This window comes from Gymnodraco acuticeps, unplaced genomic scaffold (assembly GCF_902827175.1).
Source record: "Gymnodraco acuticeps unplaced genomic scaffold, fGymAcu1.1, whole genome shotgun sequence".
Taxonomy (NCBI): domain Eukaryota; kingdom Metazoa; phylum Chordata; class Actinopteri; order Perciformes; family Bathydraconidae; genus Gymnodraco; species Gymnodraco acuticeps.
In genome coordinates, this window is record NW_022990865.1 from 1,047,955 (window position 1) to 1,071,895 (window position 23,941).

At 45.5% G+C, this 23,941-nt stretch overlaps 3 protein-coding genes across 3 annotated transcripts; 1 reads left to right on the top strand and 2 right to left on the bottom strand.

Annotated features, from left to right (window-relative positions):
* Nucleotides 1–1,771: 1,771 nt before the first annotated feature.
* On the top strand, nucleotides 1,772–4,277 carry LOC117557452. The gene is made up of 8 exons (XM_034233289.1): nucleotides 1,772–2,091; nucleotides 2,248–2,338; nucleotides 2,428–2,544; nucleotides 2,671–2,746; nucleotides 2,839–3,096; nucleotides 3,339–3,510; nucleotides 3,681–3,829; nucleotides 3,920–4,277. Exons 3-8 carry the CDS (start codon nucleotides 2,506–2,508, stop codon nucleotides 4,108–4,110), a joined length of 885 nt encoding a protein of 294 aa, XP_034089180.1. The 5' UTR covers nucleotides 1,772–2,091; nucleotides 2,248–2,338; nucleotides 2,428–2,505; the 3' UTR covers nucleotides 4,111–4,277.
* A 13,533-nt stretch (nucleotides 4,278–17,810) lies between these two features.
* On the bottom strand, nucleotides 17,811–19,187 carry LOC117557451 (serine/arginine repetitive matrix protein 2-like). Its single transcript, XM_034233288.1, has 3 exons — nucleotides 18,805–19,187; nucleotides 18,479–18,727; nucleotides 17,811–18,398 (listed from the first exon to the last, which is right to left on the bottom strand). The coding sequence occupies exons 1-3, from the start codon at nucleotides 18,810–18,812 to the stop codon at nucleotides 17,876–17,878; spliced, it is 780 nt and encodes a 259-aa protein (XP_034089179.1). The 5' UTR covers nucleotides 18,813–19,187; the 3' UTR covers nucleotides 17,811–17,875.
* Nucleotides 19,188–20,663: 1,476 nt separating this feature from the next.
* Nucleotides 20,664–23,161, bottom strand: LOC117557429. Its single transcript, XM_034233262.1, has 7 exons — nucleotides 22,612–23,161; nucleotides 22,465–22,530; nucleotides 22,250–22,380; nucleotides 21,823–22,169; nucleotides 21,610–21,705; nucleotides 21,189–21,522; nucleotides 20,664–21,029 (listed from the first exon to the last, which is right to left on the bottom strand). Exons 1-7 carry the CDS (start codon nucleotides 23,159–23,161, stop codon nucleotides 20,934–20,936), a joined length of 1,620 nt encoding a protein of 539 aa, XP_034089153.1. The 3' UTR covers nucleotides 20,664–20,933.
* Between the last annotated feature and the right edge of the window lie 780 nt (nucleotides 23,162–23,941).

A 23,941-nucleotide genomic window follows, 5' to 3' on the forward strand; every position in this document is an offset into this window, starting at 1 on the left:
CCCTCTGCCTCCATGGCCAGTGTTCTGTGAGCAGTCCCATAATCCAATGTTCAACACTGCCACTCTTGAAACATCTTTCGTCAAATGAAGTTCTTGCTTCTCGTCCTCTGCCTCGGAAAACCTCCTCTGCCTCTCCCTCGGTATTGTGAGCGGCCAGCATTCTGCGTAGCTTGCGCTATGTCTTCGGGTTTGTTTATCCCGCTGTTGTCCCCATCTACTTGGGGCTGATGGGGGTGGCGAGCTTGGAGTTGACGGACTGCATGTCTGTGGCTTGTAGTGGCGGTGGAGGTGGTTGAGGTGGGTCAGCCGGATTGCCAGGGTTGTACCCCGGGGGAGGGAAAGGATACCCAGTCGAGGAGAGGTCATTCAGGCCTGCAATTGAAGGACACAGAGATGTCTGGGGTTTACATGGTTTTGGAAATAATTTATTTTCCTTCTTTTCTTCACATTCATCTTCAACCTTAATATTTTCTTTAATGCCCAAGGCCAACTGCCTTCTTTCACGGCATTCTGCTTAATCCTCCCAGTATTATAAACACTTTCTGTGAGTATCCAGTTTTCTATAAGTCTTTTACTTTAACTTTATTTGTACCCTTCATTCCATCTTCATGTTCTTGTAATTTATTCTTTAGGTTCTTGATTTTTAATTTACTCAAAAAACCTCCCTTTGGAAATCCGAACATTTCCGTCCAGATATTTAATTTAGACAGACTGTTTTCACCATTTCTGCTCGCATGACATCTACAATCGGACCCTCAGGAGAGTGTACTAGTCCCCTACCTGCTTTGCTCCCAAAACAAAGTCTTTAAGTGTTACCAAAACACTTGCTTTGCTCCCATAACAAAGTCTTTAAGTGTTACCAAAACACCCCGTGTTACCAAAACAATATTTTTTTTTCATCCGTCGATGATGTGATATTTGTTTCACAGTACAAATCACACAAAAACTAATCGTAAAACCACCCAGGCTACGACTGATCGTAATCCCAAATCACGACGGATATCCCAAATATCCTACTTTCGAGCAGTTCCTCTCATAAATGCCATGGAGTTTAATTACGTTTAACTTTAAACAATTTAGACACTGTACATCTCACCGAGTATTGAAAGCCTTTTGAGTTTGTTGGATCTCGTGAAGTCAATCGGTTCCACCCCCGGCGCTGGTCCTCTCGTCCCGTACGGTTTCTGTCGAGGTAGAGGAGGATCCGAGGATCCTGGAGCCGGCCACCACCAGCGGTAGGTAGGTGTCCCCAATCGAACTTGCAGAGATCCTGCCGACAACGCCAATTGTTATGGAAATCTGAGACCCAACACTGTGGAGAGTACAAGTCAAAACAAATGAATGCCGAATCAGACAGAGTTGTCTTTCTGGTTATTTATTTGAAGCTTCAAATACATAAGATACAATACATAGACACAGGTCTCACAGAGTATAGCATAGTCTGCGTGAGTGTGCGCAGATATAATAGAAAAGCAAAGCTTATATACAAGAAAGGGCGGGAAGCTCAGAAATCTGTCTTCACACGGTCTAATATTGTTATTAGACACCTGTCCTTGAGCTCAGAATAGGGAAGTTCTTGGGAGACTTTGTGTGAAGAGGAGTAGTCTCAATATAGTCTCACAAATCAGCTCTGTGGCCTTGAAGCGCTTGGGAATAAAAACCCACACTAGAGTATGAGAAGAAAACAGCACATCTCAGGAAATGAGAAGCATTTGGTTTAAACATATAAGGATATAATAAAAATGTCCACTACAAGTTGTACTGGCAATGTTCTGCTTTTCACATCTCTTAGGTATGTGCAGCATGTGGGTATGAGCGTTTTTGGCAGAACCAGCCAATGCTGTACAGAAACATGCCAGCCTGCAACCTGTTACTGAGTGGGGCCATCCACTTCTCAGGTTGCATGGCTACCCAGACAATACGGATGTTGAAACTGTTAGGGCTTCAGTGCATCAGTGTCGGCACCTTCTTCCGCCATCAACGCCTGTACACAATCCCTACTATCGTGCAGGCCTGGCCAAATGAGCAGGCTGGGATAATCCGAGAACTGAAGGAGATGGGGGGTTGGCTAATCCTCTCTGGTGACTGCAGGTAGAACACTTCATCTTGTATTATTGATATCAAAAAGAGGTCAAAACAATATTTAAATTACATTAATTTAGCTTTATCCAAAGCAACTTACAATAACTGCATTGCATTGTTTTTTGGGCTTTAACGTCTGAATTAAACTGTTTTTGACACTCATAGGTCAGACTCTCCTGGCCATTGTGCCAAATATGGCACCTACTCCTTGATCGAGGACAGAATAAACAAGGTTTTGGATCTTCAACTTGTCCAGGTAAGTTAACATTATCAGTCACAAAATCAGATGTGCTTTCGTCTGATGTGACACGGTTAGTGATATGACTGCATAATGTTGTTTTACAGAGCTCAGAGGTTCCAAGCAGCACCTGGTGTGAACTAGAGGGTCTGAAACGCAGCATTGACTAACTTAAGGAGCAACACATGCAAGTTTCAGCCCTTATTACGGACAGAAATCGCCAGGTAAAGACACACAAGAACGAACAGACATATGTACACACAAAGATGCTTGGCGCACCATATTAACAGCAAAAACTACATTTTCTTACTAGTTAGTAAGTAATTAAGGTGTTGTGTTTCACTCTTTAGGTTGCCAAGTGGGTGCGGGAGGAGTTGTGTCCAGGAGGAACGAGTCATTTCTTTGATATCTGGCATATTGGTAAAAGTATGTATCTTGATGTTGGTAGGTTTGATTAGGCTGAAATTTGTTTATAATTACATTTTCTTTTTTAACATTTTGTTTCTGTTGTGAAACAGGTCTAGGGAAAGCTTTGGATGCTGCTGCAAAGGAGAGGGAGTGTGAGGACCTGAAGCTGTGGAGGCCAGCCATCATCAATCACCTGTACTGGACTGCAGCTTCCACTCCTGATGGAGATCCAGATGTGATGGAAGCCAAGTGGCAAAGTATGGTGAATCATGTTCAGGACATCCATGAACACGGCACTCCTGCATTTCCCTGCTGTGCACATCCACCTCTGGAGGGAGAAGCAAGGGACAAGGAGTGGCTGGAACCAGGTAACGTACTCTGTACACTGTGTTGCTGAAACATCTTAGTCGTCCAAGTGCTTGTTGGTGCTTAGTTTATTTTGGTTCCAGAGCCCTCCATCAATATATAACCCAAAGTGTGCTAACACATTAACAAGGCATTATATAAATAACACCTGATAGTATCACACAATCGTGCTTTATCAGTGTAGGTAATACATGCATATGTAGACAATTCTAGTAACATCAGAACAAAATATGTGTTTGTACAGGAACAACTGCAGCCATTAAACTGGAGAGGGTGACTTTGAGAACAGCATTGGTGAAGGATGTCCGGAAGTTGTCTCCACAGCATCAGACCTATTCCCTGGAGGCATTTCACTCCCTCATCCTCCACTTTGCACCAAAGCACACTGGGTTCTCCTTCCTTGGGATGTACAGCAGGTAAATATGATGTGATGGTGAAAGAATGTGTACGGCTTAGGGATGTTAATAATTAACCATTTAACCGTTAACGGACAATACGAAGTTTAACCGACTAATGCTATCAGTTAAACAGTTTATTCACATATGTACAAACAACTTGTGAACTGCATAATATGCTGTCTCTACAGGCTTCTCATGGCAGCCCTGCAGTTTAACCACAATAGCAGCAGAGAGGTTGCTCGAACCAGTGAAAGTGAGGTGCGTTATGCAGTTCGCTACCCAAGGTTCTGCAAAGGTGACTGGGTAGTTCGCCCTATCAAGGAGAAGTCATCATACGGTTAGCTGTTTTACGCGGTCCCTAAATATTATTTATTGTGTGATGCATCTATAATATCACTGAATGTGATCACCTGTTTCCTTCCTTCAGCATACGCTGCAGCTCTGATGGAGTCTCTGAGTGAGGGCTACTCCAGGTCACCAGAGACTCTACGAGAGAGCAGTGCAGTCTTGTCCTCCACTGCCCCTGCCCCCCTTTCCACTTCCTGCCAGGAGATCACCAAGGATGAGGCAGTTGGCCTTTATCTGGCACGGCATTCCCGGTTTAACACAGGAAATTAGTGTGAAACCAGCAGAATCTAAAGGAAAAAATTGTCTGGCTTCTGGCTTTGGCTTCTAATTGTCCACACTCCCTTGTGGACTCCCTTGTGGCTGGATGCTGGTCTTAGTGCCCCACACACACACACACACACACACACACACACACACACACACACACACACACACACACACACACACACACACACACACACACACACACACACACACACACACACACACACACACACACACACACACACACACACACTCCCTTGTGGTTGGACGCTGGTCTTAGTGCCCCACACACACACACACACACACACACACACACACACACACACACACACACACACACACACCACACACTCCCTTGTGGTTGGATGCTGGTCTTAGTGCCCCACACACACACACACACACACACACACACACACACACACACACACACACACACACACACACACACACACACACACACACACACACACACACACACACACACACACACACACACACACACACACACACAAAGATAACACATCAAGTGTTTCACTCATTCACACATTTATAAAGTCTAATCACAAAATAAATGCAGGCTATAAACAATTGAACACATGCCTGCATTGCAACATATATCAAGTAAATTGCAAAACAACTGCATTGCTACAATCCCAAATCACTACTTGTAATGGCAGCCAGCTCTGGACACTATTGGAGTGATGCAAGGCAGTCCATGAAGCTGATTGCTTCTCTCTGCAAGTAAAGACACGCAAGGTGTGGCCCTTAGTGTGGGTGGGACCTTGGACATGCTGCGTGATGTTAAAGAACTCCAATAGTGACAGAAACTCAGCGGCAAATGTGCAGGTGCTGGAGTCCATGTGGATGTTAAAATCACCTAGCAGTAGTGTGGATGGGGACATGGAGCAGATTGAGGTGAGAAGCTCAGACAACTCAGATATGAATGAGGTGGGAGGTTTGGGGGGGCGGTAAATGAGGACGACCTGCTGCTTTGAGGGGGCAGCCACTGAGAAGGCAATGCACTCAAGTGAGATTGTATTCGTCACAAGCAGCTGTTTGACAGGGATATCTGCTCTGTGGATGACTGCCAGCCCACCACCACGACCAATGGAGCGGGGCTGTTGGAGATAAGCATAACCTGGGGGGGGGTGGCTAGGTTGAGTGTGAGGAAGTCCTGTTGGTTTTGCCATGTCTCAGTGAGGCAGAGAAAATCTAATTTCCTATCAATGATGATTTCATTAATAAGTGATGCTTTGTTGTTAAGGGAGCGGGTATTTAACAACATGAATGTGTGGGAGTTGTTATATGTTGCAATGGCTGGTAAAACAGTGATGCCATCAACACAGGCCAAGGGCTTCAGGTTAACACACGTGTGGTTTGTTGTGATGACGTAAGTGGGCGGTGACGGGGCGCCGGGACCACACAGTTGGGATAGTGTCAGCTGAGCCGGTGTAAACAAACCCACGTTTGGAACCTCTATGGACATACCTGGGTCTGCCAACTCGTAACAGCCGAGGTATTCAATGACTGACAGACATAGAGGGGGTGTAGTGAAGTGGTTGATCCTAAAAAGTTACGAAGCATCACGATGGTATGATGCTAACGTTAGCACAGTGTTAGCTGTGGTCGTGGATCGGCCGGGAGAATGCGCCATCAGCCAAGAGTACAGATGAACCAGGACAGCAGGCAGCCTGTCCAGGAAGCGACTCAAGGACGGACAGCACTGAGGAGAGATGGTGGAAGTTGAAGAAGTTTGCCGCAGAGGAGCACCGGTGGTGGCCAGAGCAGGCTAGCCTGAGCAGGTAGAACTAGGCTAGCTTCTGATCGCCGTCAGACTGGCTGGGTGGAGAGGACCGTTGTTGTGTCTTTTGTGGCAGGACAAAATCAAACAGCAGCTACGCATGTGATACAGTGAAGCAGGATCGGGACTCAAAACGGGGAAATGAGACGGAGAATCGGGCTTGTCGTCAGATGGAGCCACTAACGTTAGCGATAGCGTTAGCCCTGAAGCAGGAGCAACATTAGCAGGTGTAGCAGGGTGGACAGGTCGGAAGCGGAGCATCCGTAAAAAGTTGCGATCGGGTGTTACAAAAGTGTCCAGAACAGCGTGTGCAAGCCACTGAACGTATTGGAAATTGAGGTAGAAACGTTGGTCCAAAACTCGGCAGATACATTTTCGGACAGAGAAGCGGCGAACAGACAACGCCAGCGTCCTCTCTCTCCAAAAGTGTTGCATCACAAAAAACAAAAAAAATCTATAGAATCTGAAAAATTTTCACGGACCCCCTGGCAGAGTGCCACGGACTCCCGGAGGGTCGCGAACCCCACTTTGAGAACCGCTGGCCTAGTCAATGCTTTAGTGCCAAGGAAATTATTTGTTAAAAATATTAGATAAATATATTTTTATATATATATCAGTTAAAAAGAAGCTTATTCATTGCATTACATTTGTTCTACCAAAGTTACAGTAATATAAGGACCCTGACTAGACCCAATCCAACATGTTCCACAGAAGAGAATAAGTTGTATTGTTTGCATGTAAATAAGCTTGTAACCAACACATGGTACTTTAAATATATATCTGTTTGTTTAAGGTTTCCAGGTGATCCAGACAGGACCAGAGAGTGAGAGACAGAACTGGACTCAGCAGTGAACTTCAGCACAGGTACAAAGTCTCTTTTCATACTGTACAAAGAATGAAGAAAGATATTGGTTTAAATAAATGAAGTATTGACTTGAATACACTGATATACATTCCATTAAACAATACTAAATACTAGATCACCTACACATCAGTTAAGTTGAGGGTTTTTTCCATGCAAAAAGTTACATTTAGATGTTAACAAGCAACATTACTTTTTGGTCAGCTTTCTTATTGCAATGTATACTGTATAAGGCAAGTATAATTTAACACTATATGTACACATTAAAATAAAAAAAGTATTATATCTACAGCCCCTAAACACACTAACTAACCTCTTTCATAAATAACACACTTGCTCTGCAATAATGTCATGTTTTATGTTTCCTGTCATTTATGTTAGGAAAGGACATGTCTGAAAGACACGACTCAGCTTTTTCTCCTTCTCCAAGGGTCAAGAAGAACATCCAGGAGGAAAATTAAAAGCTGATGTTATGAGATTTTAAGACAAGTACAGGACATTCACTAAGAAACTACATTTTCATTGTGAAAACAAAGATCTGCACACAGTTTTGTAGTATAACAGGACCATCATTTATTTGTGATGTTTCACCTCAGAGAAGGTTTGGTTACAGGCAGTGGTGTACCGTGGGGCTTTAGACAAGGCCTTCAGTAAACAATTGAAAATCACATACACACATTTTACACGTCTCTGTTCCAGCCAATGCAGCCATAAGCAAATAATGCGCACATTATTCCAAACCGTCTCTCAACAACCACAACAGCTGATCAACAATCACAACAGTAAGCTAAATAAGGGTTAAATGCAGACCAACATTTCTCAACATTGATCAATTAAGTCATTTATTATTAAATTTGTGTCATTGTGCACTCTCACATCACTCTAAAATGACGCGAATAGTAACGTACTCACCCGTCACTTGTAAATAAAGTCCATGCAATGAAGGAAGTTCATGACAGAAGTTTAGCTCAGGACACTGTCATTGAACATCAACATCTGATTGGCTGATAAATCTGTCACTAATGCTTATTACCAATCAGATTTGTTGTCTTTCAACAAAAGGCTAGCAGTATCTGTTGGGCCCCCACCAACTAAAATAACTGAGGCGTTCAAGTGACTTTTTAATGTAGGAAATTCGAGTTCAGCCTCAACAAAACCGTAATTAATTTTGAGGATATTATACTATTAAAACTTATAACTAAATACTTGAAAACATTTTACACACACTTTATGTTATGGTTACAGGGCCAGCAGAGAACGCCCTGCTGGCCCACCACTGGTTATAGGCCTATAAAGCATGGCGAAAAACAGTCAGCTGATCAAATGCACCTATTTCCACATGTACACTCGATCAGCTGATTATTTCTATTTGCCTCACTTCATGAGCTTCACAACACTTGTGCCTTGTACTGCAGAGTTTACAACGTCACAAATAAATGGGGCCAATCTCCAGTCAGATGTGAATGTGTAATCTAACAATTTTAGTACGAATAACGGAAAAAAGGAGTGGAAATACAAATTAAATTGATTGAAATGTGAACCAAAAGTTATCAAAGATGGACCATCAACATTTTTTTAAATAAAAAGCACATATGGACAGAAGGTGTAAACCTATTAAATGTAACAAGTAAACACTTTTTGTTGTGAGTACCCTTTTCAAGACGACAATTCAGTGAAAAGACGGACATTATAATGCCGCGGCGGGCGGTGTGTCTACAGAAGGTCCAGAGTTGTGATAGACACGGTTCGCCACTGGTCCACACTGAATATGAGAGGTGAAAAATGAAAGTAATAAATGCTTTAGACCAGGGGTGCCCAACCGGTCGATCGCGGGGAGATTCCCAGTCGATCGCGAGATGTGTCTAAAAATAGAACAACAACATTATGTTGTATCGTTAATGTCCTGTAACATAATCTTCCTGTCCAGAATAATGCACTTGAACGCATCAAAGCTTTGTGATTGGCCGGCGAGACCCCATGTGTCGGGGCGTGACTGGTGGGCATTGGGCAGTATTTCACTGACGTTGTCCGTGTCAACAGGAGTGACAGTCCGCACACACACAAGACCGCAATTATGGCAGAAGCAAAAAAGCCCAAAATATATCATTTTCACTCCGAGTGGGAGGATGATTATTTTTGTATCTATTCCAATTCAAAGTCCATCTGTCTCATCTGCAATGCGAGCGTGGCTTTATCGAAGAAGGGTAATTTAGGAGCGGCATTTCAAAACAGTGCACACACGCTACGAGACGGAATTCCCCAAAAGGGGAGGGGCCTGAAAGGACAGCTAAATGCACAGCAGTCCATTTTCACCAGGCCCATCAACAAGAGCAAGGCTGCTACCAGAGCATCTTATCGTGTCAGTCACGTTCTTGCGAAACACATGAAGTCTTTCAAAGAAGGAGAAGTTGTGAAAGAAGCTTTCCTGGAGGCTGCCAACGCGCTTTTGGGGGACAGTAAAAATAACAGCATTTCAACAGGTTTTTGATATAATAAAAACTCAAGTTAGATACCGTTATTAATCAGCTGTAAGTTTTAGTTTGTTTGAACTTATTCATTATTGTACAAAATGGTATAAGAATGCAAACATTCAGATCTGTTCTGCTTAAATTGATTATAGTCTATTATCAATTGAGGTTAAGAAACTAGTGTTGCTTGCATCCTATTTTAAAGGCATTTATTTGTATACTCTACTAAAATGCAACAAAAAAAGGGTTTGATTCTATTAATTTTGTTTTTTTTTATTGCACTTTGGCAGCAGATTCCTGTAGCTTCAGATCTGAGTTATCTTATTAGTAGTCCTCATTTATACTTTTGTAGCAACGCTATTTTTATATAATAGCAAAGAAAGGGTTCAGTCTTTTCTTTTTTCCCTGTGTCATATGTGGCAGCACTGTTCAATGTTTCTTGAAAACATTACCCACTGTAGTGACGTGTGAATAAACTCCAACTCTGTATCAACAACACTGTTGTGTAACTTCAGTTAAATACTTGTATGTGTGTAGATTAGAAAGATGTAAGATAAAGGATCTGCAGTATTTTATGAAGTATTCATTGTACAAAGTTCAGTTTTATACAAGTAGAAGTGTGTATTTACCTGGTAGTAGGCTGTCAGTAATGGCTACGCCTCTCTATTTGGACTGGTAGATCTCAGCAGACTGGCAACTTTAAAAGTAGCTCTCGGTTCAATAAAGGTTGGTCACCCCTGCTTTAGACAATAACAAATATAAAGTTAACTGCTGAGTTGCTACATTTTTTTTAGATTGTCAATACTATTACTGTATAACTAATATATCAGGTTAAAAGGCACATTAAAATAAAGATTGGTCTTTAAATACATGTAGTTGATTTTGTCTTTTGAATTCTAGAACTGGTACTTATAGTTGTAATGATACAGTCTGGTTATAATGCTGTTTGGAGGAGGCATCACAGTTAAGAGCACTAACTAGCTACCATCACATGTATCTTAGCTTGAATTACATTTATTAAACGTATAATTAAGTGACAGCAAATATAAATAACTAATGTCATGCAAAAATATTAATCTCTGCTTGATTTCAGTGTAGAATTTAGCACAATTACGTGAAGGCATTTTAAGATTCTGAAGTATTCTACAGTTTTGCTGAATAGTTTTTGTCTGCTGCCAGCAGGTCCCGCCTCTTTGGCCTTATTTGGATCAGCTGGTACAGGCGGCAGTTATACTCTGACGTCACTGACGGGCTTCTCTCAGCAACTCTGCAGAAACCTATACTAGTTGTGTGGAGCTGTTGCCAACTTGGCTACTTTCTCGTTCAATTTGGCGGTTTTCCAAAACCCTACGGCTACTTATTTTTGTCAAAAGCGACTAATCTAACGACTTGTAATGGTGTTATTAGGCACTTTTCTGGTGTTAGGAGACTCACGTATTTTGTTCAGCAGTTAATGAGCCAAGGGTGCTGCCGTGAGCCCCTCTGCCCTCCCATAGTACTCACAGGCGCTCAGACTCACAGTTGCCACTCGCAATCTTCTTATTATACATCCATGCTCGCAACAGCTCAGCTGCAGTCAGAGCAGAGAGGAGACAGCCACACTCTCCCGCGTTGAGACTGCAAATTAATTGCGCATGCGCCAACTGCCAAGCCGTCCTGGTTTTGAGCGGGATTTAAATATAAATGTTTGTTCACTGTCACACTATAATAAATAACTGCCTTTGCCAGCCAAATCTTTTTTCTTGTTTTGTATCTATATCTACGCCGGGATCCGGAGTCGAGGCTGATCCTCTTGCTGTAGTCCTGTGTCTTGGATCCTTTATCCCGAGTTCTAGATTAAGTCGTGGACGTTTCGGGTCGTGGCTGAACCTGTCTCTGCGGTCCTGCCTTGGGTCTCGCCATGCTGCTTCCCTGATGGCTTCCTCAGGATTGTAGCTGACATCCTCGTGGATTCATCTTCTTATTACAGACACATGCATTTCCTAACATTCGGTCTATATGCTGTAAAATGTATTATCTCTTTGATTTACACACAGCATCTATTGCACGTCTGTCCGTCCTGGGAGAGGGATCCCTCCTCTGTTGCTCTCCCTGAGGTTTCTCCCATTTTTTCCTCTCAAACTGTGGGTTTTTCTCTGGAAGTTTTTCCTTGTACGATGTGAGGGTCTAAGGACAGAGGGTGTCGTTTTTCTCATACTGATATTCTGAACAATCTGTGCTGTTGTATTTGCTGTAAAGTGTCTCGACTGTAGGCTAATTTTATTATATGTACAGCACTTTGGCTCGACCAAAAATCGTTTATAAATGTGCTATATAAATAAAACTTGATTTGATTTGATTTGCTTTGACTCACACAGCCTCAGTCACTTAATCACCTCGTCCACTGTGTGTGTGCCTCTCTGTGACAAGCTAAACATCCACGCAGGTCATCATGTCACAGTCTAAACTGTATTCACAAAAATACAGAGAGGAGTGGGAATCAAACCCTGAGTTTAAAGGATGGTTGAAGCCATTTATTGGAGATGACACACTGTAGGGTGACCATATTTTGATTTCCAAAAAAGAGGACATGCTGCCCCCAGCCTCGAGATACTTAATGATACTCAACGTTTACTCAAAGATGCCTTATTGTTTTAAAGTATGCCTCCTCTGTATGGATATACAATTATTATTTATATTATTTTACTGTATATAACACAATAATATCTCTCTATAACCAAAGACACACCAAACCAAGGTTACTCAACAATCAACATGCTTTATTATGCCTACAATTATCTCTGACAAATCTCAAATGCACAAGAATAACTTAAACATCAACCTGTAACAAAATAATAGCTCTCTTTTCAAGTCTTACTGGACAAAAATAAATAACAAAATATATGAAATAGTATAAAATAGAAAATCCAGCTTTAACAAATAATCTCTTTGTATCTTGTCAATGTAAACAATAAAACAGTAACCTCACAAAGATACTAATCTAATTATTTTAAAAGTGCACTATGCAGTTTTGGATTTTACATTTGCATAATTTCCATTAGTGAACATAACATAACATTTGATTACCTAAATCAAACCAAACACATTTTGAGGCACCATGAACCAAATATAAGCCTACTTTAAATGTTTGTAAACACAATTCCAGGCCCTGTCATTGTAAACAACCAGTGAAACGACAACTTTTCACATATTTCTAGCTTCAAACAGTTTTCTAGGGTCCCAATTTAAAATTAAAAGTTTAAAGTTTCTCTCCCACAGCTACATAGCTTTCTCTCTCTGCATAGCTGCATACTTCAATCTTCTTCATCCTGCTTTTCTTCTTCATCCTCCTTGTCTGCCCATCGATATTTAGCTGTGGAGCTGATCTTTCCCAGCAGTTTTCGGTTGCTCAACAAATAAGCATGAAAGTCTTTGCAAGACATGTCTTTCAAATTGTATTGCACAAATAGAATCCCCTTCAGTGACTCAACAGACAGCTGGTTCCTCTCCTTGGTCCACTGGCTCTTGTTAGAAATTAAAATCAATGTTGGTATGGCGTAATTTGAATTAAATACACTATTTAATTTAAATCAGTTTAATTCTGAAAAACCGGAAGTTCACTAACTATGAACTTAATACTTTTATTCTGAAAATTATTCACTTCCGGTTAGCATTAGCATGTGGCGAAATGCTGCATTTTCAAACCGTGAATCAAAGGTGAAATGACATGTGATGTTGTACACTGAGCACACTGGGTTTAGCACTCATTTATTGCCGCTGAATAACGTTTATTAGGGAGTGTTTAAATAACCACAGACACCAGAATGATATAATTTAACAACAGAAAAAGGCAGGAATTGCATTGGACCCGCCCCCGACGACGCCGGCCAATAGGAGAAGACCTCAGATGACAACAGGAAGAGCAAGCCAAGAATTGACCTCTTCTACCTGCTGACCTGGACTGACCGGTCGGATGAGGAGAGCGCCTCCAATCGCACATTTCATTTTGTACACCACCGCATCTTTTGTGCAATTAAATGCTGTTAACTTTTATAAGTTTCCCTTGACTCTTTTCAGTCTCTCCTGCCTTCAGGGTTCTAGAATACACTAACATTTGGCGTTCCTGGGTGGACCCTGAAGCGGGATAGAGCTGGAAAAGAGGGGAAGGCTGCAAGCTAGCTAGCATCACACTAGGCTGCAGAAAATGAGTTTTTGGCTGGGCCTAAACGAAAGGTGAGACAGTTACCTGTTTAATTCCGTGGTGATTGCGAGTGGTGTGGAGATTGTATATAGTGTTTCTATTCGTCTCTGTTGTATCTTCGGCGCCGCCCGATTAATGTGAATATTACATGGTATTAAGACCTTCTGGGGAGGCACTATATTTTATCTGGGATAGGACTGGGTCCACATTGTGTTAAATACCTCTGGGTAGGTACCAGACCTGATCTGTTTTACACTGGACTGGGTCCATTCATGTTAGTTTATATGTTTGATGTGTTAAACCTGCGTAGTCTGGTTTAATAACGTATATTGTGTGGAGTTTTTAAGCCAAAAAGTATATTTTTGTGTGATGTTCTAAGCCGAAACGATTGTGTACAAGATTGGTATGAGATCAGCTTTTAAGGTCAGCATCTATAGAATTTAGAGCTAAGATAAATGAAGATTGTGTTTTGTATTGTCAAGCAGTGTGGTTTTTTATCTGCAGATGTTGAGTGTTCCCATTGTTCCCCTTCCCCCAGTCACATGAGGTTAATGCTATACTGCTAAACTAGTTAGCTAGCCAGTTAGCATTACTAGATGGTGAAATACTTTGAGTAAAGATACAACCGGTAACTACTGATTAAATACACAGGGATGGTGTAGATCAGGGGTCCCCAAACTTTTTCCTGTGAGGGCCACATAACTTTTCCCTTCTCTGATGGGGCCCGGGTCAGTTTGTAACAGAAAAAGTGTGACGATCGCATGGGTGTCTAAACATAAACATTTATTGTTTTCTAGAAAGCCACACATAACCAAATATTAATAACCCTTTCCGGGATCTTCACAGAAAAAAAGTCAGGAAATAAATAATAACACTATTAATGAAATAAATAACACTATTTATGAAATAAATAATAACCAAATAACCCTCTCTGGGTTCTTCACAGAAAAAAAGTCCATTGAAAATTACTGTAACTTTCTGTTGTGCCGTGCACAATCTTAACAGGTAAAAGTTTAGCTTAGTTGTCAGAGCAGAATCTCTCAAAAATAAACATGGATTTACGTAAAATTACGTAATAAATTCAGGGAAAACTCCGGCTTTCCGGTCCTACGAAGCTGGTTCTCTTTTTAGCAGGCTAGATCTCCATGGTAACTTATGCTTAGCGGCTAACCTGGTCGGGACCAGGTTAGGTTGCAGGCTAAGAGCTCAACTCAGTGAAAGCACTGCCTGCTGACCAATCAGAGCTCAGTGTGCGGAGTTTAAAGCGATCAAGTCATATTACAGGAGAAAGGAAATACAGAAAAACTGCCGTTGCAGGAAAGACGGCCGGCAAAAATCACTGACTGTGTGAACGTGAACATTAATAGAATATCACCTCCCATCTTCAGAGCAATCTGACTATTATAACATTAGCGTTAAGAAAGCTTACTTAAATATCTGCCACAACATAAGTAACCGGATCAGAGTAACATTAAGTACAGTCCGCGGCATATCACTTCATAATGTATCATATATTTCCTTATCTGAGTCAGCTGAGCCGTATCTGGCCGTGCAACACTCACAGTGTCACATACTGTATGCAGAAGTATTATTTTAAGCAACACATTAAGTTGACGAAACACTCGAGACAAATGTAATTAAAGTCAGATCGTGTCTTAGACGGGGCAGTGATATCATAAACCTGTTAATGTACGCATTCAAACACTTGTTCTTTTACCAGCTGTATTCACCTTGCAGGTGTGAGGTATGTGGCTTTGATCCTGGATAAAGTGTTTAAGTCATGGATGTTTAAAGTTTAACTTCTTCATATGTCTAATATTAAAGTTCACTTTTCATTCAGGAAGTATGACGCTGCGCTGTCAGTACGCTTCTCCATGTTTGTGATTGGTCGAATGCTCCAAATACCACCCCTTTCATGTGAACGCGCACTTAACTAGATAGGACACGGCTGGCTTGAGCGATCCACTTGATAACCCGCGTCGTAGTACCGTTTAGCGAGAGCGCGTATGTTTTAGATTAGGCCAACCGGCTAACTCAAACATATCCAGGTTAGGTTGAACCAGCTTCGTAGTACAGGCCCCAGGAGCCGGGTAAATGAGAGACTGAGGAGCCCCAGAAAAACAGATCCCGAAATAGCTCGAAGACCCCTTCGGGTCTTCTGGGTTGAGAAAGCCTCATTTGGGGGACTGGAGCCTGTCATCCAATCAGATCAGAGCACCTTAGATCAATTCAAGCCAGTGAACCAACCACCCAGATCCCCCCACCACAAATACTCTGTGACTCCCCCTGCTGGCTGCATGCTTGATATGACAGGTAAAGAGATGTTATGAACTTGTGACAAGCAAAGAATAAGCAGGACATCTCAGTCATTGAGCACCTCTCCTCCAAGGAAATTAGGACTAATTACTCCTGCAGCATTTGCTTTTGATCTGTATTTTTGAAAATTATGTAACTTTTTTTAGCATATTGTTTATTATATTATAACTTAGTACTTTTTTAGCATATTGTTGTGTTGTTTGTTTATTATATTATAACTTAGTACTTTTTTAACGCATGTAAGATATGCAACACTAAGCTGTCTGTGGTTCTTTCCTGCTGTAACGCTGCAAATTCCCCCTCTGTGGGACTAAAGGTATTCTGATTCATTTATGTACTATGTGTATTTTCAATGCAGTGTTTTTATATGTATTGTTCAAACTATTTAAAATAAAGTTTTCTAAAAAGGCAAAAGGACATCTCCTTCATTGTCAAAAGCAAGGAATAAGCAGTCAGAGATATTCAAGTTTAAAAATACCTTTATATTTATTTATTTACAAGTTTTACAAATTAAAATTAGGAAGACTTTTTGTTCAGGATGGCGGCCTTCTTCTTCTTCTTCCTGTTGACCCTCTGTCGGTCCCTCAGCATTTCCTTCTCCGTTTTCCCTCCCCTCAACTCAGTGAGCCACTGCTCCACTGTGCGGTTCTGGGGGTCAGAAACCTGGCAGAAACTCTGCCTCGTCGGGCGGTGCATGCTATGCCCCGTGGCCCGGGTCGTTCTCTGGCTGCATAGCGTGCAGGTGCGGTCACGCCTGGTAGGGAACACACCGGCTGCAGCAGAGGCCATCTTTATTTGCAACCTCCACCCTGTGGTCTTCGGGACGTTGACCTTCAGCCACTGATCCAGGGTCATTCCTGAAGTGGCACGGCAGAAGGTCAAGCCTTGGAGGGAGAGGTGCTCAACCACTGAGATGTCCTTTGAGCAGCCAGGACACACGCGTGGGGGATCTACAACACACACACACACACACACACACACACACACACACACACACACACACACACACACACAGGTTTAATGAAAGTGCAGTCAACATCAAACAATATAAAAATATATAAAATAATGTAATCAGCACCTTCATGCTCTGATTTTGAGATAGTTGTGTTAACAGAGTGTGTCTACATGTGTTCTGGTGATTTCCTAACCTTCTCTCTTCTTCTTGTTCTTGATCTTCTTCTTCTTCTTCTTCTTCTTCTTCTTCTTCTTCTTCTTGTTCTTCTTCTGTAGAAGAGTTTTCTGAGCAGCCCGTTCTGCATGAGGAGCAAAAAGGAAGACATGGTTTTAAGTTAACAGTACATTATCACCACCTTCATACACTGAAAGTGAGATGTTTTTCTCAGAGAAATTAGGGACATTTTGTTTAGATCGTAAACAAATAAATAAAAGAAACGTAATAACCGTGTTTACTTTTTGAAAGCACTGGGGGCCAGAACGGTTTGCAGAATTGAAACCTTTTGGGAATCCTGTAGGAGGCAGGGGAGGCCTTCCATTTAGCGATTGCCCTCCCCAAGTCCGTTTGGTTCACAGCAGAGGATCAGAGGAGGACAGATGTACTCACCCATAGCTATAGCCAGACTGCGAGAAAAAGGAGAGTTCCTGCATTTCTGTACCTCTTGCTCAAAGGTGTAAAAGCTTTCATCCAATCAGATCAAAGACCTGTGGATCACCCTGCCCTCCTGACCCGAGATGAGCCATCAGGTTTATAAAGGAAATCATGGCTCCACAGGATGCTGTAATGAACGACTCTGACACCTGCTTTGAGGACGTTTCCAGGACATCTCCTCCTGCCAGGATGCCCTAAGGAACGACTCTTTCACACCCACTGTGGGAAAGCTTCAGTCTCTGGACTCTCACATACTGGGTTCTTCTGTACTCATGTTACTAATCACTCATTTATGTACTATGTGTCTTTTCAATGTAGTGTTTTTATCTGTATTGTTCAAACTATTTAAAATAGAGTTTTCTAAAAAGGCAAAAGGACGTTCCTGTTTGAAACCTGCTGAACTTCAATTGAAGCGCAACAACAGCAGAGGACGAGTGTTGGAAACCACAGCAAGTCAATCAACACAGATATTTAAGTTTGAACTCTTTATTTGAAAAATATATTTACATTATATACATGTTATTGTGTCCAGTGTTTCTTATTGGAGGGACTCCAACCACTCCTCAGGGCTCCTCTCTTTGGCCAAAACAGGGCAGTAGCTCACTCTCTCCCCGCTGGCCTTCACCAGGAGTCTGTGCCCCGTCTCCTTTATCTTTCTCAGCCCACAGGAGGAGCACTTGTTCTGAGACGGGGCTCTGAGTCTCCGACTCTCCCCCCTCTGAGCTGCCTCCGCCTGCTGCTTCTGCAGTCTGAGACGGTTGTAATTTGTGGACTTGGGAGTGTATGAGGCGGAGGAGGAGGAGGAGGGGGCGGAGGAGGAAGAGGAAGAGGAAGAGGGGGTGGCAGGAAAGGGCTCCTCTTCTTCCGGGGGCCGCAGCTCTTTGCAGAGGGTGCCAGGGCCAGGCAGGGGCTCCTCTGCTCGCGGCTCCTCTCCTTGGGGCTCCTCCTCCTCAATTGACGTCTCAGAAAGAAGGGCCTCCTCTGCCGTCCGGGGGGCCTGCAGCGCTTGGATCCCAGAGGTGAGGATGATCTTCTCCTGGGCCGCTATCCACCTCTTGTGCCTGCAGAGTGAACACAGAGGATTAATAAGAGATGTTGTCGGGGCCTCAGAAGATTGTCCTGTGTGAATGAACAGACTCACCACTGAGAGAGGGTCTGCTGGTTGACCGTAAACAGCTGGAGGGTCGTCCTGGCTACGAGCGCTGGACATCTATAAACCGTAGCTCTGACCTGGTCGTATGCCGTGATCACCAGAGTCCAGCGGCTCCGGAGGAACCCCCACTGTGTTCTGCTGCTGGGGATTAGCTGGCAGAGGAGGATGAAGATGTCCTCCACCAACCGGCTGGTGTCGGGCCACGTGGCGGGGCCGCTGCCTGTTCCCACCATGCAGCTGGAACCAGAGGAGAGAGGTGAGTGGATATGAAAACCTGTAAGAGAGCATACACAGCAGTGGGCTGCTTCACCTACCGCTTCATGCTTTCCAGCCCGGGGACGGCCTCTGTGTTGGCTGTGGAGGTCTTTGACTTCTTGAACCTCACGTGTGTCAGCTGGGCCCTGTAGCGTGAGGGATACACTACACGGCCCTTATCCACATCCAGGAGGTTCTGCCAAAGACCCACGAGCACCTCCACCTCCTCCTGGGTGATGTCTCCCTTCTCACAAATCTCCACCAGACCGTGGGCCAGCCGACGCACCTGCTGGTAGCCGGGGGCTGCAACATTGACAGCAGTGGCCTGATGCGAAGGCCCAGGAAGAGGTGGAGGATGCTGCAGCAGCAGCTGAGGAGGAGACCGTGGAGCAGGAGGAGGAGGAGCAGCAGGAGGAGGAGCAGGACGCCGTGGAGGAGGAGCAGGATACCGTGGAGCAGGACGCCGTGGAGCAGGACGCCGTGGAGCAGGACGCCGAGCAGGACGCCGTGGAGCAGGACGCCGTGGAGCAGGACGCCGTGGAGCAGGACGCCGTGGAGCAGGACGCCGTGGAGCAGGACGCCGTGGAGGAGGAGCAGGATACCGTGGAGCAGGACGCCGAGCAGGATGCCGTGGAGCAGGATGCCGTGGAGCAGGATGCCGTGGAGCAGGATGCCGTGGAGCAGGATGCCGTGGAGCAGGATGCCGTGGAGCAGGACGCCAAGCAGGATGCCGTGGAGCAGGACGCCAAGCAGGATGCCGTGGAGCAGGACGCCAAGCAGGATGCCGTGGAGCAGGACGCCAAGCAGGATGCCGTGGAGCAGGATGCCGTGGAGCAGAAGGAGGAGGAAGAGGAGTAGGAGGAGCAGGAAGATCAAAGAAATTCTCTCCCTCCTCCTCCTCCTCCTCCTCCTCCTCCTTCTCCTCCTTCTCCTCCTCCTCCTCAACAGTCACCTCCTCGCTGTCATCGGGCTCATCGGGATCCTCAGGGAGGGGCTGCAGAACCTTTCCCGTTTGGTTGTACAGATAGCTGATCCCGATGAGCTCACCTGAGGAAGAAAAGTGTAAATACATTCTTAATATCACAGCTGTTCTTCACCTGGTGGTGTTCTCTGCAGAGCCCCACACAGAAACCTTCCAGAAGCATCGGCTCTGAAGCATCACCTGTGTACTGCAGCAGCTTCACGTAGCTCTCCACCAGCGTGCTCTGGAAGAACTGCTGCATGAGCTGGTGGAGAGTGTATTGCTCCTGGCCGCTGTAGCAGCTGGTGCCGGCCCCCTCGGCCCCCGCTGCCGCCTTTCCCCGGTCCTCGTTCCACCTCGTGAGCCCCTCCAACAGGAACATCTGGAAAAAGGTCCCCCTCGCAGAGGAGCCTGCAACATGACACACAAACGTCAGGATTTTACACCCAGGGAGAGAAAGTGTAGAACTCTTAGAGCACGGTGCCTCACCCGGGATGAACCTGTTGAGGTGCAGGTGGAAGGACTCCAGGGACGTGGAGCCACGGGCACAGCGGTAGACGGGCAGAGACACCCCCCCCCGGGTCAGCTGTCCCGTCCTGGTGTACAGGCGGACACCAGCAGGATCCTGAAGGGGAGAGGCTCTGATTAATCAGTGTTTTGTCTTAACATAAAACATGTTGAATGGTTTCATGTAAGAGCTGTACCTGAATGCAGGGGATGTGTTGCCTCTGTGTCTCCAGGATCTGCTCCATGCGGTGCCGCTCCAGCAGGGGGACGTTCATGGTATCAGTGGCCCCCATGAACGCCTCCACCGCCTCTCCAAGGAGACGCTCGGTCTCCTGCACCCCACGCGTTCGGCGGCGGCAGTGCCGACCCATCTCCTTGCTGGACGGCGTCCTTCTGGACCCGTCCGCCTGCAGGGCCGTCTCCAAGAGGGACAGGTCCTCCGCGTCCCACTCAAAAATGCAGCTGGAGAGACGCCGCATGTACTCGGGGTAGAGGGGGTGGCTCTCCGAGGTCACACCTGCTGCCAGTCGGCGTATAAAATGCCAGATGTCCAGCCTGACAGCCAGGTGTGGCCAGGCGGGGAAGAGAGCAGCTGCAGCGCAGGTGCCTCCGTCCCTCCGGCAGCAGTCCCTGTCCACATACAGGACCTGTGGAGGCTCCTTCCCTGCCAGCTGGTACCGCTCCTGCAGGCCCCTTGTCATGTCTCTCAGGCCGTAGCCCTCAGCGGCCGTCAGCACGGACCTGCCCCAGCTCGTTCCCCACGCTGCTCATCCACAGAGCGGTACCAGCGTCGGCTCCCGCCAGCTTCTTGGTCACCTGTGTCAAATGATCATATAATCATTTAAAAACATATAGTCTTATACTCTGATTGCCTTATACACTGTTTCATTGTATTGTTAGTCTTGTATGTGTTTAACAGAGACAGATGTTAAGGGTTTACATTTCAGGAGGGTAAAGGTGATTACATTACATTACATTTCTCACCTTCTTGGTGGAGTCCATTTTGAGGATGGAGCCAAAGATTGAAGTCACCTTCGCCTTAAGCTCCTCTATCTTCGTGAAGGACTCCAGGACGTAGGTGGACAGAAGCCAGCCGCTGCTGGGGACAGTCACCATCTGTGGTGGAGGCTGAGGAGGAGGCATCTGCACACCTGCAACCTCAAACTTCCTGCAGGTGTTTAGGTAGTGGATGCTCCTCCTCATCCACTCTGCCGTGTGCTGCTCCACCAGGAAGGAGTGCAGCCGGCTGGCGCTGTTGCCGAGCGTGCGCCCCTTCATCTGAGCCAGCGCCTTCCGGTCACAAGAGAGCCTGCAGCACCAACACAGACGCAGAGGTGAACACCAAACCATCTCAATGCCCTTCAAACACCACTGTGTCCTGCAGCGTGATGTTTACCTGTAGGTCAGCACAGCAGGGAAGAGCAGCTGGTGGTCCAGGTCCAGCTGGCTCCTGATGCTCGCAGACCAGCTGGCACACTTCTTGGTGCAGGAGCTGGGACAGAAAGGTTTATTGGTGTATCTGCTACTACTGATAGTTATAATCATAAATAATGTCTATGTAACCAAAGCATCAAGCACACACAGAGTGTTCTTGTAAATGTATCAGTACCTGCACTCCAGGTACTCCGTCCCCATGTAGTACCACCCGTCCATGTCCAGAACTCTGCGCACGGTCTTGTACAGACCGCCACCTGTCAGCTTGTGTGCGCAGTTTGGACACTTCAGGTGGTACTTCCACCTCTTGTATGGAGCCCAGAGGAAGAAGGGCCGCTGGAAGAAAGCATCTGGGTAGGGCCGCTGGGAGTACTTCGGCCAGGGGCCTGGGGGGTGGTGCCACAGCTGGAGCTCCGGGGACAGGACGGGCCTCCCTGCCCTGTCAGCCACAAATAGAGCCCTGCTGACCCACTCGTGCTGCTCTGCAGGGAGGCTGCTCCTCCAGGCTGCCGGCAGGAGCAGCTGCAACACACACAGGTCACTGAGCTGCAGCTTCACACTACACACTGGTACTAGATGTTTACAACAACATTATTACAGACCTGAGGGGGAGGAGTGACTAGTCGCAGAGGAGGTGGTGCCTGAGTTACCAGAGCTCTCTGCTGCTGGGCAGGAGGAGGAGGAGGAGGAGGAGGAGGAGGAGGAGGAGGAGGAGGAGGAGGAGGAGGAGGAGCTGTGCACAGCAGAAAAACACACTTGACATACCAAATAGATGTTATTATACAAAGCTTAATAATGACACAAAGCACAGACTTACCTAAATCAGCCTCCACCTGAGCCGCTGCCTCCACCATCAGATGGTCGTCCTCGTCTTCTGAGGAAGCTGCAGACACAATTTAAAAAATGTTCACTCATCACACAACCCCTGACTGACACAGTAACACTCCACTGACATGATACATACACAGGAACGCTGGCTTTCTCTTCCTCCGCTGTTTGGGGGGAGATGTAGTGGAGGGGGAGACAGCTGGGGAGGTGGCGGCTGCTGATGCAGCTGAGGAGGCGACAGGCTGCTTCTCCTTGTCCCTTCTGTCGATATACTCCTTCAGCTGCGCCAGTTGGGACCCGGGCCTCCTGACAGACTGCTTCTTGAGCCACTTCCTGTTCCACATGAGGGGGGTGCAGCTGACATCCCCCCCCCTCACGCTCTCCCTGATGCCCTGCCAGAATTGTTGCCGTGTAGCCCACGTCATTGGACAGCAGCCACTGGAAAGTCTGACCCCGGTACTGACCGAACTGGAGCTCTGTCTGGCTGAGGAGCTGCCAGCGGTCCGCCGGGTTCCCCCCCAGCAGTGAGACCCTTGACACAGCTTATGTCTCAGCCAGCTCCCTGGTGTTGGAGGTGAGGCTGCCCTCTTCAGGTTGTCTTTGGAGACTCTGACAGCTTCTTTGCTGGCCTTCAGCTGCAGGTCTGATGTACCAGCCTGGAAGGTGAAGGACGGTTTGTGATCCATTCTTCTGAAATCACATCAAAAACAGTTAAATCAAATCAAATCAAGTTTTATTTATATAGCACATTTTTAAAACGATTTTTGGTCGAGCCAAAGTGCTGTACATGCAATAAAAACACATTATTACAATAGCAAACAGAAGACAATAACTTACAACAGCAAAAATAAAAATCACACACTCAGCCGTTTTCGTCCTCGTGTGGCCGGGGTCAGACCCCGGCCACACGAGGACGAAACGGCTGAACGCATAGGATTAACGCAAACGCAATCGCAAACAAGCTTCCGTCCACACGCAATAGTTATCCGGATAGTGTCTGTCCACACGAGACCGCTCCGTTTAGCTCCAACCGCTGGAGAAGCTGCAGTACATATGCAGGAGCCTGTACGTGGCGCTGTAACTTCCTCCACAAAAGCAGCGAAAGAAGCATGGTTGTCATGGTTGCCCTTCTGTTTATTCTCCGCGGTGGGGGCCGAGGGAACCGGGCAGAGTTTTTCGCCAGTCAACGTGTATTAAAGTTTAAACCTTCCGACAAAATTATAAAAGTGCCGGTCAAAGGTCTTCTTTGTTATTTATTGAGCTTTAAAACAAATGAATAACGACTTTATATAATATAATAATAAAAATACACGGAGCCTCTCTTTTTCCTCCCTCTCTTCGGACAGCGTCAGTGTCTGTCTCATGCAGCAGCTGATCCAGTAATGAGTGACCCGGCCGACAGTAAAAATAAACATATTTATAACTAGTTTAGGTAGTTTGAGAGGTGTCTCCGTCCTGTCAGATTA